General features: G+C 39.4%; 1 protein-coding gene across 1 annotated transcript; it reads left to right on the forward strand.

Annotated features, from left to right (window-relative positions):
- The first annotated feature begins 153 nt into the window (after positions 1-153).
- Positions 154-11,565, forward strand: vamp8 (vesicle-associated membrane protein 8 (endobrevin)). Its single transcript, XM_061672855.1, has 3 exons — positions 154-438; positions 7,252-7,419; positions 9,915-11,565. The coding sequence occupies exons 1-3, from the start codon at positions 424-426 to the stop codon at positions 10,104-10,106; spliced, it is 375 nt and encodes a 124-aa protein (XP_061528839.1). The 5' UTR covers positions 154-423; the 3' UTR covers positions 10,107-11,565.
- The last annotated feature ends 2,778 nt before the right edge of the window (positions 11,566-14,343 follow it).

Raw genomic sequence — 14,343 nt, forward strand, 5'->3', positions numbered from 1 at the left:
AGAAATATGGTTTTTTTTTGTCCGATGACAGGAAGGAGATACTTAGTAAATACCAAGAAAAAAATGCATTTTACAAGCAGATGAACGATCACTATATTGATGATGTCTTTGATTGGGGACACTAAAGCGGACTTTGATGCTATGAACCCCAAAGGTTTTCTTTACGAACAGCGAACACACAAGCAACGCGTGTCAGTCAATGACGAATGGAGTTGACTTCACGCCCGGAAAGCAGGAAAGAAGGAATGAAGTTTGAGGCGGGCGGGCACAACCAGGAAGTAGAACAAAGAAGACGCGCATTGGTCTTTTCGTTTAGTATCAAGTTATCCTGGTTAAGAATTTAGACAGGACGAACGGTGTCAACTTTGAAGAAAGTCTACTGCTTGGGTTTTGTTCAAAGTGCCTGGCTGTGTTTCTCACAAGATGGACTACGACCCGGTAGGAAATAATAGTTGGACGCTAATAAGTTGACTTTTGGTGCTTTCACGTCAATTCGGTGTGTGTATCAACAAATATAATGAGTTTTGTGCGGGCTAATCATGTTTTATGGTTTGTTTAAAACATGTTACAAGGGTCAGATGTGGTCGTTTACGTTCCAGAGAAAGCTCAACAAAATAACTCCGGTAGCGCCTGTTGAACGTTATGGCTTAATTTCCTTGTGTCGAAACAAGCCATCTTATCTTGCTAAACTGACACGACATTCGTGTCCTGGACTGTTGTAAGTACCAAGCACTGTAGCCATGGGCTTAATTTATCATCTTCATTAATGATTGTGACATATAACGTGGTTATATTTCATTGTGGTTTGTCGTTTTGAATCATTTGTTTGTGGCCCGTACTGTAACCTGTGCCTATGCAGGTGGGCCTCAGGTCGCTTCACTACCAACGCGTTGTCGCATTGTTTTCTATCACTTAAACTAATAAACTACAAAATATATACGTACGTTCATGGGGGAAAACATATTAAACCAAGCTTGTTTCAATTCATTTTACATTTTTATTGCGTGGTACAGCTAAAGGTACATGAGTTTGGACAAATGTACTGATGACAACAAAAACAGCTCATAAGAGAGCTAGCCGTTTTCCATGGTTCTTTATAATAACCAAAATCATTGGAAATATAATTAAGCTTACGCATGTGAAATAGGTTGTAAAGTATTATGGAATCAGTTGCATTTTTGTTGTGTTCATTGTATTTTTCGGCTAATATACCTTTAGTGTGGTACTATACTTTAAAATGAAAAAAAAATTGAAGGAACAAGGGAGATGTAATCATTTTTCCATCCCTTTAAAGTTGTCACTTTGTCAACGTTTTGTTTTGTTTTGTTGCATTTGGCCAATGGGGATCACTAATCATGATGGAACATAGTTGATGCTGTCACGTGACAGCAAACTAACTAACATAGAATCGTATCCTTTACTTATGATTTCCAAACTAGTTATCCATCAATTTGTTGTTTATATGGAATATAATGAGGCGATCAAACACTTATATGGTTTCACAGTGAAACAACCCTCTGAGGGATGGTGTAGCTGCAATGTGTCCCATGACAAAAATGAGTTTGACACCCCTAATGATGTATCATGTTGGACACTGGAGCACAGAGAAATATGATGTATTTTTAAATTTAAACTGCCTTTACCAACTCGTGTATATGTCATTGCTACACTAACACATTCTGTTCAGATTCACAAAATCTGAAATAATCCTTCAGATTATAATAGCACTGTCAGGAAAAGACCAACTAAGCAAGAGAAGATGTGGAATGGCACTGTCCTGTGTAGAGTATGTGCTATTGTGTATGTATTGTTTTGTTTCCTTTTGTAGATTTGTTTATTTTATTTATTTATATTTATTAATTTTTTTTATAGATTGGATGCATGAAAAGACAATTGCTTTCAGATCAATTGACTCACCTCAACTGGCTCCTTCCTCCTGCGGACGTGTTAGCCACTGGGACGTAACCTCAGAATCTGGAGCTCATGAGGCTCTGTGAGCAAAGTCTGTGTTATAAACAGTGGATTTTCCTGTGTTGTTAAGCAAACTCAACATTCGATGCACACAGTCACTCACAGTTGTTACCAGCAGGAGATCGATAGCCTGGAACGGCTGAGCATGGGTGCGCCCCCCACGGAAGCCCAGTTTGGAGCGCTCCAAACTGGATACAGGCTATACTCGTTGTCCGTCCTGAAATCGGGGAGTTTGACAAGAATACAAATCCACCCGAATGCAAAAGGAAAACCCCTTACTATCCAAGTAGAACCAAAAGGTCCACTTTTCGAGTGTTGAGGCCCCGAACGCAATGAAAAACAACACTGGCCGGCTCCTCAGTGGGTGCATATTAGACTTTACGCTGATCTGATCGCCCTTATCGGTATCTGCTGATAATTAGCATTTTATGCTGATGAGCTTTCATGTCATAATTCGCCGATCCGATCAATGACGTCATCAATCGGCTCCGCAAAAGATGTTTAACTCCGCGTCTTCGTCGTGTATGAATCCAAAAGCTTGTTTATTTTTAGCCTTGTCAAGTGCCTTGTTGCGCGGTACTGTAACTATCTGACGGCCAGTAAAGTTTTTTTCAATCTTGTCGGTGAAAAAACACGTCGTCGGTGTGGGACTATTTTTCGGGGGCTCAGACAAGCAACACGTGAGTTATTTGCAGTCTGTGCACAACTGAAGTACGTCGTGGGGAACGTCATCTAAATGCTTCAACACAAATTTGATCGAGCACCTGAAGAATCTACACGAGGAGCATGCTGCATTCAAGCAACGCAGCGTGGGGGGAGTCAAACTGACTCAAACTCTGGACAACACCCATCCATACAGCTGGGACAGTGAGAAAGTTAGAGTAAGCATGTCATTAACAGTATTTATAAAAGTAATTTAATTGCAATAAAATAATTTAATTACAGTCAGTTAGTGGCCATTATTTCTGTCATACTGTAATGGTGATTTGACCTAAACTTATGTCAGTGGCCAATCCTTGAATACCCCTTGAGGTCATTGGTGTTTTAACTTATGTCTAAAATGCTAGAGAATAATTTGAGATGGGCTGCAGCACGCAACCCTTGTGAGGATAAGCTGGACAGAAAATGGATGGAAGTATATACACAATAAATGAACAAGTGATGTAAATAGACACATTGCTCCAGCTTGTGATCGGATCGGTGATCGGGTATAATTTTTTTTAAACTTGCTGATCGGTGATCGAACCCAAAAATCCTGATCGTGTAAAGCCTAGTGCATATGTATTGTTTATAATGGGAGAAATCAAATGCAGTCAAATACAAGAATACTGCGCACTAAAGGCTTATACAGTATTACGTATGAGTAAAGTAAATTAAATGTAATACAAATAATAACGTCATGGAAAAATTTCTTGTTCATTTTTTTTTGACAAATATGTTGATGACAGGCGGCACGGTGGAGACTGGTTAGAGCGTCAGCCTCACAGTTCTGAGGACCCGGGTTCAATCCCCAGCCCCGACTGTGTGGAGTTTGCATGTTCTCCCCGTGCCTGCGTGGGTTTTCTCCGGGCACTCCGGTTTCCTCCCACATCCCAAAAACATGCATAAATTGGAGACTCTAAATTGCCTGTAGGTGTGACTGTGAGTGCGAATGGTTGTCTGTTTGTATGTGCCCTGCGATTGGCTGGCAACCAGTTCAGGGTGTACCCCGCCTCCTGCCCGATGACAGCTGGGATAGGCTCCAGCACGCCCGCGACCCTAGTGAGGAGAAGCGGCTCAGAAAATGGATGGATGGATGGATGGATGTTGATGACAATGAAAATAGGTCATAAGGGTTTAATAAAAGAGCTGATGTCAAGCTCTAGCAATTTTCAATGGTTTTCCTGATAACCAAAATCTTATTTAATAATACAAATAAGCATATGTATTGTTCAGGTAAAATCCATTTAGTGGGACCAGGCATTAAAATAAACACGAAATTGACGACACAAGGATGATTCGTTAATGACTGTATATGTATGACATATACTGTATGTAGTTGTACAATTTTTATACATTCAAACACACATTCGTGATATTGTATATATATTTATTGGAATTGGAATTGTACTTCAGAACTCAGCTGCTCATGTGCTGATGAAGACCAAAGGCCAGGAGGGTAGTTCTGTTGGCTTCATCAAGCCGTGATCGCCAACTCTCACTGGAGCAGTTCACAGCAGAGTGTGAAGCGGCTGGGATGAGAATCACCACCTCCAAATCTGAGACCGTGGTCCTCAGACGGAAAAGGGTGGAGTGCCTCTCCGGGTCAGCGATGACATCCTGCCCCAAGTGGAGGAGTTCAAGTATCTTGGGGTCTTGCTCACGAGTGAGGGAAGAATGGAACAGGAGATCGACAGGTGGATCGGTGCAGCATCTGCAGTGATGCAGACTTTGTATGGGTCTGTTGTGGTGATGGAGCAGCTAAACCGAAAGGCAAAGCTCTCAATTTACCGGTTAATCTATGTTCCTACCCTCACTTATGGTCACAAGCTGTGGGTCGTGACCAAAAGAACAAGATCCCGGATACAAGCGGCCCAAATGAGTTTCCTCCGGAGGGTGTCCGGGCTCTCCCTTAGAGATAGGGTGAGAAGCTCGGTCATCCGGGAACGACTCAGAGTAGAGCCCCTTCTCCTCCACTTTGAGAGTAGCCAGATGAGGTGGCTTGGGCATCTGATTGGGATGCCTCCTGGACGCGTCCCTGATGAGGTGTTCCGGGCACGTCCGTCCGGGAGGAGACCCCGGGCACGACCCAGGACACGCTGGAGAGACTACGTCTCTCTGCTGGCCTGGAAACGCCCCGGGATCCCCTTGGAAGAGCTGGAGGAAGTGGCTGGGGAGAGGGAAGTCTGCAACCTGACCTCGGACAAGCGGAAGAAAATTGAATGATGGATGGAATTATCTGGCTGGGTTGCATTTTTGTATATATGAAAAGTGCATTATAAATATGATTGATTTAGATCTTGGTCTCATTTTTTATATCAGGATAATCTGACATTTGAACAGGGCTGTGTCGACATTTTATGCTCACTATACAGATTGACTGGTAGAGTCACTTGAAGTGGATGTTCTTGGAAATTTATTGGTTGATTCATGGATCAAACCTGTTGTGAATGTTGCCATTCATCCTGAAATTTCACCTGGAAGATGAATATCCCTAACCTTTTGTAAGGGGTGTAGCCGATGTTAGACAAAATTTTTCATAGACAAATAAAAGATTTGTTCTTCTCCTTTGACGCTTCAGTGGAAATCAGTTACAGTAAATGTCCAGTATCACATAATGAGGAACTTGTGAACGTAGAGAATGGTTCTCAATTAAGATTATCGAGGAAAAAGATGTTGCTTCCCTGACTAATAAATGAAAGGATGAGAAAACAATGCAAGTGATATGATGACCTAAATGATGCAGCAAAACCTGTTTCTGAAAGATATGTTTACAGTCTAGTGGAGAAACATGAGACTTGATACTAGTATGTATACTCTGTGTGAGGTCACTGTACTTACTGAAATTCCTCTGAGACAACAACAGATGATAAAACGCATGTTGTCTACATGCCAGATAGTTAATTTTGAAGGCTTTATTTATTTATTTATTTATTTATGTCAAACAGACACAGTCAGAACAAAAAATAAACATGCCCAATAAAATGTGAAGACATGCATAAATTATATTTTGGGGGGCATGTGCTCAAGCTAAAAAAAAAAAAAAAAGAAATGGCACCCATCGCCAAAATCTTTCATACTATTAAGAAAAAACAGCAGTGTATATTAGACTTTACGCTGATATCATCTGCGTCATCGGTATCGGCCAATAATTAGCATTTTATGCTGGCTTTCATGTCATAAGTCGCCGATCCGATCAACGACGTCATCGATCGGCTCCGCACGATACATTTAACTCCGCATCTTCATCGCCTATGAATCCAAAAGCTAGTTTATTTTTAGCCTTTTCACGTGTCTTGTTGCGAAGTACTGTAACTATCTGACGGCCAATACATTTTTTTTAATCTTGTGGGGAACGTCATGTAAATGCTTCAACACAACAAATTTGATCGAGCACCTGTCATGTAAATAGACGCATTGCTCCTTCTTGTGATCAGATCGGTCATCGGTTATCGTTTTTTTAAAACTTGCTGATCGGTGATCGGCCCTAAAAATCCTGATCGTGCAAAGCCAAAAAACAAATTAACAAAAGCCAAAACACTTGTACATTTCAGAAAACACATTTACAAAAGACGCAATAAATTACAATTGAGAAAACCCGGAAAGCAAACGCCCCATTTCACAGACATTCTTAGAAATCCCACGCCCTTTCTCGGCAAGACCCGCCTCGTCCCGCTTCAACAAGATTGGCTCCTGCATCGCGGGAAGGCTAAGCTACGCAGATGTAACGAGATGTAAAAAATCAATTTGAGAGGCGAAGTAAAAATAAACAACTGAGATAACATGGTTTCACAAATGCACACACCCTCATAAATGGGGATTTGGATGTGTTCAGAATTAAGCAGCAAAAAATTCAAACTCCTGTTATATGGGGTTCAGCACACACCTGCCACCATTTAAAGTGCCTCTGATTAACCCCAAGTAAATTAAGGTGGGAGCATATGTACAATTCTCCCAAGGACCCTGATAAATGCCCCTCAAATATGTAAACACATTGGGTGGAATTGATGAAAGAGAGGGCAATTTAAAATATACATTAATATTTCAATGAAGAAAAAAATGGACTCCAGCAAAAAAAAAAACAAAAAAAACTTTTTTTTTGTAAAGGGCAAAGGGGTAGGTGCTTGAGCACAACTTGTGTACACGAGCATATATATATTTGTATATTTTTTTACATTCAGCACATGGTGGGAACAGCATTTTCCTTCTCCACACGTGCGGCCATACACTTGAATGTTTTCATGCAACTGAGGTTTAGTTTTATTGACAATTGTGTGCCTTGCACCGTTATGGAAAAGAAGGGTGGCTATAGTGGCCCCTGTTTTATATGTATGAGGTTCTATCAATTTCTATTGGACATTTCTGAGTTGTTTTTTTATAATTCTCTCTTAAATGAAAATAACGTGTGATGGACAATAAATTGGACGATAAAGCAGAGTAATTATGACCTGATTGGTCGATGATGTTGCGGTGATCGAGCATTAGGATGTAATTATAGGATTCACTCAAAACATGATGGGTCAACATTCCAATTTTATTTTTTTTTTGTCTTTTTTGTTCTCTCTCTCTTTCTTGCTCTAGGAGCGAGGGGGTGCAGCTGAAACACCAGAGCCCATGGATAAAATGAAGTCCTTAAGTAGTGAAGTAGCTGGCGTGACAACCATCATGACACAGAATGTGGACCGAATCCTGGCCCGAGGGGAGAGATTGGATAATCTCATTGGCAAGTCGGAGGATCTGCACGATGGGGTCAGTTTTATTTAATTGATTTATTTATTTGAGAAATAAATGTGATTTGGTTTGTGCACTGTGTTTTCACAAACAAAGAGGCCAATGACGTCAAAGATTCTCATCAGCAAAACCTGACTAACGAGTAAATCGTCCTGCAAATAACTGTATTTGTGTAAACATTTGGTTTCATGGCAGGTGATGTACAGTTTACAAACTAAAACTATAGAAAGTGTCTTTATTCCAGCACTAATTTCTATGCCGTATGTACGCATCTGCTGGGATTACCTTTCTCCCCCTGTACTGTAGTTTGGCATCTGGACCATGGCAAAGTTTGAGTCTGTTTTCATACAGTTTAATCTGCGACGAACGATGAGTTCTCAATTTCATTCTATTAGGTTTGTCACCAGAAAAGAAACCTTCCAACAGATATGTAGTAGCTATTGGTAGTTAACTGATGATGCCAACATAAGGTCAAGTCAATTATATTCGTTAGCACCTATTCACATCAGAAGTTATCTCAAGGCATTTTACACATACACTGGTGAAGAACCACACTCCTTTTATTTTATTTATATATATATATGGATGCAGCATAACTTGTCTAGTCATGCCTAGAGAATGAGGGTCAACGTTCAACCGATTAACACAACACTCCCCTCTATTATGCCATCATTTTGCCTCCTCACTCTCTTACACGAACGTTAGGAGCAAAGTGGGAAAAAAAGGCAGTTGATGTGGATAAAGGAGTGACTGTTCTGACAAATACTTCATATTATAGAAGATGTCATAAATTGATTGTTGGTGTGGATAAATGAAAAAGAGCTAGCTGGTGATGGTGATAGTGTTGGTGTTACACAATAGCTGTCTAAGGATTACAGAAAAAAATAAGGGAATATGTGTTTGGTTGATTATTTCTTTGTTGTAACAATGCTTCCTAACAATAAGTCTTATTCTGTTGGAAAGCCTGTTTATTTCCCTTTTAAAGAGTACCATTTTTTTTTTTACAGAACATGTATTTGTTGGATAAGCAGCAGAGCTGAGTATGTGGGTTGCCTTGCCCGGCGAGAGCTTTTTTTTGTTTTTGTTTTGTTTTTTTGTCAAAAAAATGTGCCACGGCAGTCACAGAACAAATGAGAAACCTAGTCAGCTATAATGAAACTGGGGGAACACAAGTAAAATGACAGTACCTAATAGAACGTATCAAAACATGAACAGTGGTGCCTTGAGGTAAGTGTTAAGTTTGTTCTGTGACCAAACACGTAACTCAAAACACTCGTATCTGAAATAGTCGTTTCCTATTGAAATGTATGGAAATGCCATTAATTCGTTCCAGCCTACCCCCAAAAATTTGTTCGCTCTCTTTACATATCATCCGTAATTCGAAGACTAACATTTTTCTGTGATGGTTTGCTAGCAAACACAGCAGCAGCAAGTTATCTTTTTTTTATAACAATAAAGCGCGTTTTCACTTATTTTTATATTGTTTATTTTTTCCCCCACTATACATTGATAAAAAACAAGGTAATGATAACTTTGTTCTTGGGTTGGAATAGATTATTTTAAATGTATTTCCATTCATTTCAGTGGTCAACGTTGCTTCGGTTCACGAACAGAGATTCTGAACGAAGTTAGGTTTGAGAACTCTGATGTAGCAAAGACAATTCAATTACACAAACTATGTAGCTATACTTGTATGTAAAATATGTAGATCAATTTGAAGTAATTAAACACTTCAATTTATAAAGCACTTTAAATACAACCACAGCTGAAAACAAAGTGATGTACACAGGTAAGAATCAAAATAAAGAAAGAAAAACTATTTAAGTTAAACAATTTAAAACACAGAAACAAAAATACAATTAAAAACAGGTGCTGAGTCTTAAGCCGAGTTGAAAACCAAAGAATAAAAAAAGGTTTTAAGTGGGGTCTTAAAAATGAACAGCCAAGGTCTGGTGCAGAGAGAGGTCATTCCACAGTGCGCGGGACCAACAGCGGAAAAGGCCGTCCGTATCCCCTCTGAGTTTAAGCCTGACCTTGGGCCCTCAAGAAGCAGGTGATCAGCTGACTTGAGACACCGGACAGCGGTGTAGGGATTGAGTAATTAGACTTGTTAGACTTCCAACAGGCTCTTTATTAGCAATACTCATCCAGTCATCTATTTTCTAAAGACAACAAATGGACTGTTTTGACATCCATTTGGAAATGAGAATGCAGGAAGTGATTTCTCAACATTGTGTCCAGTAATTCCCCCACAAATGTGAAAATGCTGCTACGGTGCTACACATGCTATGTGCCCACGCCCAGTTCATTGTTTTATGAACTTGTAGCTTTGTGCTTCTTCTTTCGTGGCATCCAAATAATGCCCATTGCCCTTCAAAGGTGATTATGGGTGTGTTCATCCACAATGCTATCAGTTAAATTTACCATCATCAATTGTCTACCCGAGTTCGGTGACAGTGTCACAGCATAAGATGTTCCTTAGGTTGACGCGTGTCCTCTCCTCCTCTGCCCAGGCTAAGCACTTCAAGCAAACATCCCATAAAGTGGCTCGCACATACTGGTGGAAGAATGTCAAGCTCGTTGTGGTCATCGTGGTCATCGTCCTCATCATTGTGCTCATTATTATCCTACTGGCCACTGGTGTCATCCCCGTCAGTGCCCCTGTGCCGCCCATTGTCTCACCCACAACGGGCCCTAACCCATAAAAACACAAACATGAAGTAGTTGTACATACAGACTTAATTTGATCATTGAGAACATTCCTGTTGCACGGTTAAAAAATAGGACATGTTAAGCAAATTGCTGTTGTCTGTTGAAACTTTTTTTTTTGTTTTAGGCTGAGTCCATAAGAGTAACTTTCAGATTTAGTTGTTTTTTCATGATTTGGTGTTGGCAACTTTGTTGACTGTTCAGCTCATGTAACCCTTGCACTGTTGTCAAAGGATGATGGATGGGGTTAAGCAGGTTTAGCATCCAAATCATTCAGGCCTGAATGAGCTTCACTCATGTGTACAGATAGAAATATCAATTTGTAGTCCTTTGCTGTCCTAAGGGATGTTACGTTGAATGTATGGATCTCATTTTACTACAGGTCACTGGAAAGACAGGCTGAAATGTATTTTAGGTGTGCCCAAAATGTTATCATTTGTCTTGGCTTTGAAGCCAGACAAGGTAGTAATTACATTTACACATCCATTCAAGTTGTCTAAAAAATATAATAGAGCATATAACAGTGTTTTTATTTCAAAACTAACTTCATGGTGTAACAGGTTTGTGATTGAAAAATCACAAACTTGTCACACCATCTGAAAGAATGTTTTCATTTTAGTGTTCACAGAATCGTAGCTTGCGTTTTGACGCTTTGCAGTGTCACCAGCCTTTTTGTGTCCTCATTCTTGTTGCTCTTGCACTCCACCTCTCCCCTCACAGCAGCGTTTCTGCTTTGTTTTTTTGCCTTGTAACCACAGCATAGCAGGGGTTTTCATTAACAGATGCAAACTTCACCATTGCGAGGCATAAGAACCCCAAACTCGGTTCAGTGTGTCAATAGGCGAACCAGCAGGGTAGAGCATTAAGATTTTGTGGTTCCTCTTGCTCTCCTTATGTTAAGCCAATATCCCTTTATCTTAACTGCTTATAATAAGATGATTTGCGAGAGGTATTACATGAATGTGCAAGTGTAGAGATTGAAGCCTGACACCCCACAGCACCGTTATCTTGAAGGTCAATTTAATTCTCTTTAACTGTATATAATAGAGATTTTCCCATTTATGTGTGTACAGTGTGACTGTCTTTTACCTATATGTTAATGATATTCTGTGAATTAGGGCTATTGAATGCATTGTGTTTGTAGGCTTTTATTTTAAATCAATTGTGAGCTGAAACAATTAGGGAACACGTCACGTTTATTTTGAGAACAAAAATCTCATATGCTTTAAAAAAAATATTTTACTCTTTACATGTTCTAGTTTGATTTTGTGGTAATTCCATTATATTTTTACCTCAAACCGTGTAAGGCTTGAGACAGAGCTCTTACTGTCATAATAACCTCTTGAACCTTGATCAGCTAACCTGTGATCCAGCTTTTTCCAACTCAGAATTACTTGTATGATGTATGGGTTTAAGTGTTCTTGCATGAAATAAATTTACTCCTCGTGTAATCTCTTTGATGTTGTGTTTTCATTTACAACCAACCACTAACATGGAGAAAATCAATACAGCTCAAACTCTTTTACTGCTTTTCCATTCAAACAAAGTCAGTGCTGATTTTCACAGCTAGTACAGGTCTGGTTCATTTTCTAACTCAATTTAAAGTAGGGCTGCAGATAACGATGATTTGAAGACTTGATTTATTTGTCAATTATTTTTGATTCATCAAATCGGGTATTAAAAAAGGTTTTTGCATTTCTATCTCCCCCCCACCCCAAAAATAGGACATTTCAAATTGATAGTGCAGAAAATGCATAACCATAAATTGATGATAATTGAGTTACTGGTTTGGTCCGTAACATCCGTCAGAAAATGGTCAAAAATGTTGATCATTGTTTTCCAAAGTAAAAGATGTTTGCAATTGTCTTATTTTGATGGAATACCAAGATAAATCAGTCTGCTTTAGTTTGTTACGCATAATTATTATTTACTGCTGAGAGGCTGACATCATGAGGATTTGGACAATTTTAAGTTGAGGTCTAAACGAATTCATTGATTATCAAAAATGATCAATTAGTGTGATAGTGGATTAGTTGTTCACTAATTGTTGTTGCACCTCTAGTGTAAACCAATTTGGCTCTCCATGGTCTGCGGTCCCAGCACTGTCACTGTTTAAATGGTGTCGCCGATTGTAAGGTAAAAGCCAAGTCAATGTACAGTATATCACCCCTGGATTACTATTGCCGACTAAGGATTTTCTTGTATTTTCATCCATTTTCTATACCGCTTATCCTCATTTGGTCACAAAATTACATGATTAATTTGCTCCAATGGAGTGCAGCAGAAAAAGAAGAAAAGAATATGACATAAAATTGCTCCGTTGTCCAAAATGAGAGTGAGTGAGAATAAGGAAGTGGACAGAGGGTTAATTGAGTTTATATCTGTTGCACTGCTATTAAGCAGAATAATAATAATGAAAACATTTGGACACACTCGAATTGATTGCCTTTTTGTTAAAATAGCAATTCTGGATTGTGAATGATTGTCTTTCAGCAGTTACTCCAAGAGACATCTGCCAGGTCAGGGACTGCTGCAGTTATTACTATTACAGTAAGTACAGTACATTCAGGGAAGGTAACGTGATCGTACGTCATCACCAAACAGAGCAACATTTTTACTGTTTGTTCCTCACTTTGAATTTGTGAAACATTCCAGTTAATGAAGTGTTCCTCACAGTCGAGGCAGTGTTGTTTCCTTCACTGCTTTTTTTACATCACATCTATGATTTATTTTGGAATTTCACAAATGAACAATTCAGGTTAATCCATTTTCAAATTGCTTGTCCTCATGAGAGATGGGTAAACTGAAGTCTATCCAAGCTGACTTTGCGGCGAGAGACAGCGTACACCCTGGACTGGTCACCAGCCAATCGCTGGCCACATATAGACAACCAACCATTTACACTCACATTCACATCTGCGGACAAGTTGGAGTCTTCACTTAACTGAACGTGTTTTGGGAATGTGGGAGGAAGTTGGGAGTATCTGGGGGAAATCCAGGTAAGCATGTAAACTCCACACAGGAGATTGGAACCCAGGACTTACAGGATGTGAGACAGTGACTAACCACTCAACCATGCTGTCTATTTTAAATGTATGTTAATGTTTTATAACAATAGGAAATGGTATAAAAGCTGTCAAATTCTATCTGGTATGTTTTTTGTCTTAACCTAATTTGCTATTAATGCTTAGCCTAATAGTTATTGTATTCATTCCAAACCAATCAAGAGCAAGTTATCTTGTTCTGTACAAGAAATGATTTAAATTAGTACTGGTTATTATTGTTAAGCTTTTACGAGACACAAGATGGAGACAGAGTCCAACTGACGACACTTATCACTGAGCCTCAGATGACCAACCAGGAACCGGGAAGGAAATGTGAGGGGAATATTTTCTCACTGTCCAGAGTTGTAAATCATGAATAAATCCACATATTCGTTTAGAGCACAGAAAAGGCTGTCTATGCCACATATTTTAGAACGGGTGTTTTCATATGTATGGGAAGGTTTTATTTATTTTTTATTTTTTTAAGTGATGTGGTGGAAAAGGTTGTTGTACAAGAAATCCGGCCCACCTCAACTGGTTGCCTACATGCCAAAACAGTGAACTCATCTATTATTGCTATCATCTTTGCTTGGATGTTCTATCTTTGATCAATTTTTTAACAGTGATTTATTATTATTATTATTATTATTTCCTATTCATTATGGATCTTGGGGGAAAAACCTTTAAACTATGTAGATGACCTGCTCCATGATATCAAAATGTCAAAGCCCAGAATTTCCCAGCAAGATGACAAAGACAATACCAAGCAAGATAAAAGAGGAATTTACCCAAATATGAAACAAGTTAAAACAGGCCCACTTGTTCTGTTGATTCAACAGTGAACCACTGTGTCCCACAATGGTAAAATGTTGTTGAGTCAACAAGTGGTAAAGTTCGACGTTTTAGCCGATGACAAAGCACGAGTTTTTGGAATAACGCAGGCTTTTAGAGGGGAAAACAGGTTTTTTTTTGTTTTTGAGAGCGCTCAGACTGTCATGCGGATGCCAGTCAACTACCCATGGATGACAATTAGACAATTATGGGAAAACATGGTGATCGGAATGCTGACTATGGCCTTTGTATTTCTGCTGCATTTCCCAGGGAAAAAAAGCCTTTTGTTTGCTGGGTCTTTGACCTGGTCAGTTCTGGACAGACTCGTGTTCTTCTTCTCTTTGAATAATAATCAGCC

Source organism: Phycodurus eques, chromosome 3 (genome assembly GCF_024500275.1).
Source record: "Phycodurus eques isolate BA_2022a chromosome 3, UOR_Pequ_1.1, whole genome shotgun sequence".
Classification (NCBI taxonomy): Eukaryota; Metazoa; Chordata; class Actinopteri; order Syngnathiformes; family Syngnathidae; genus Phycodurus; species Phycodurus eques.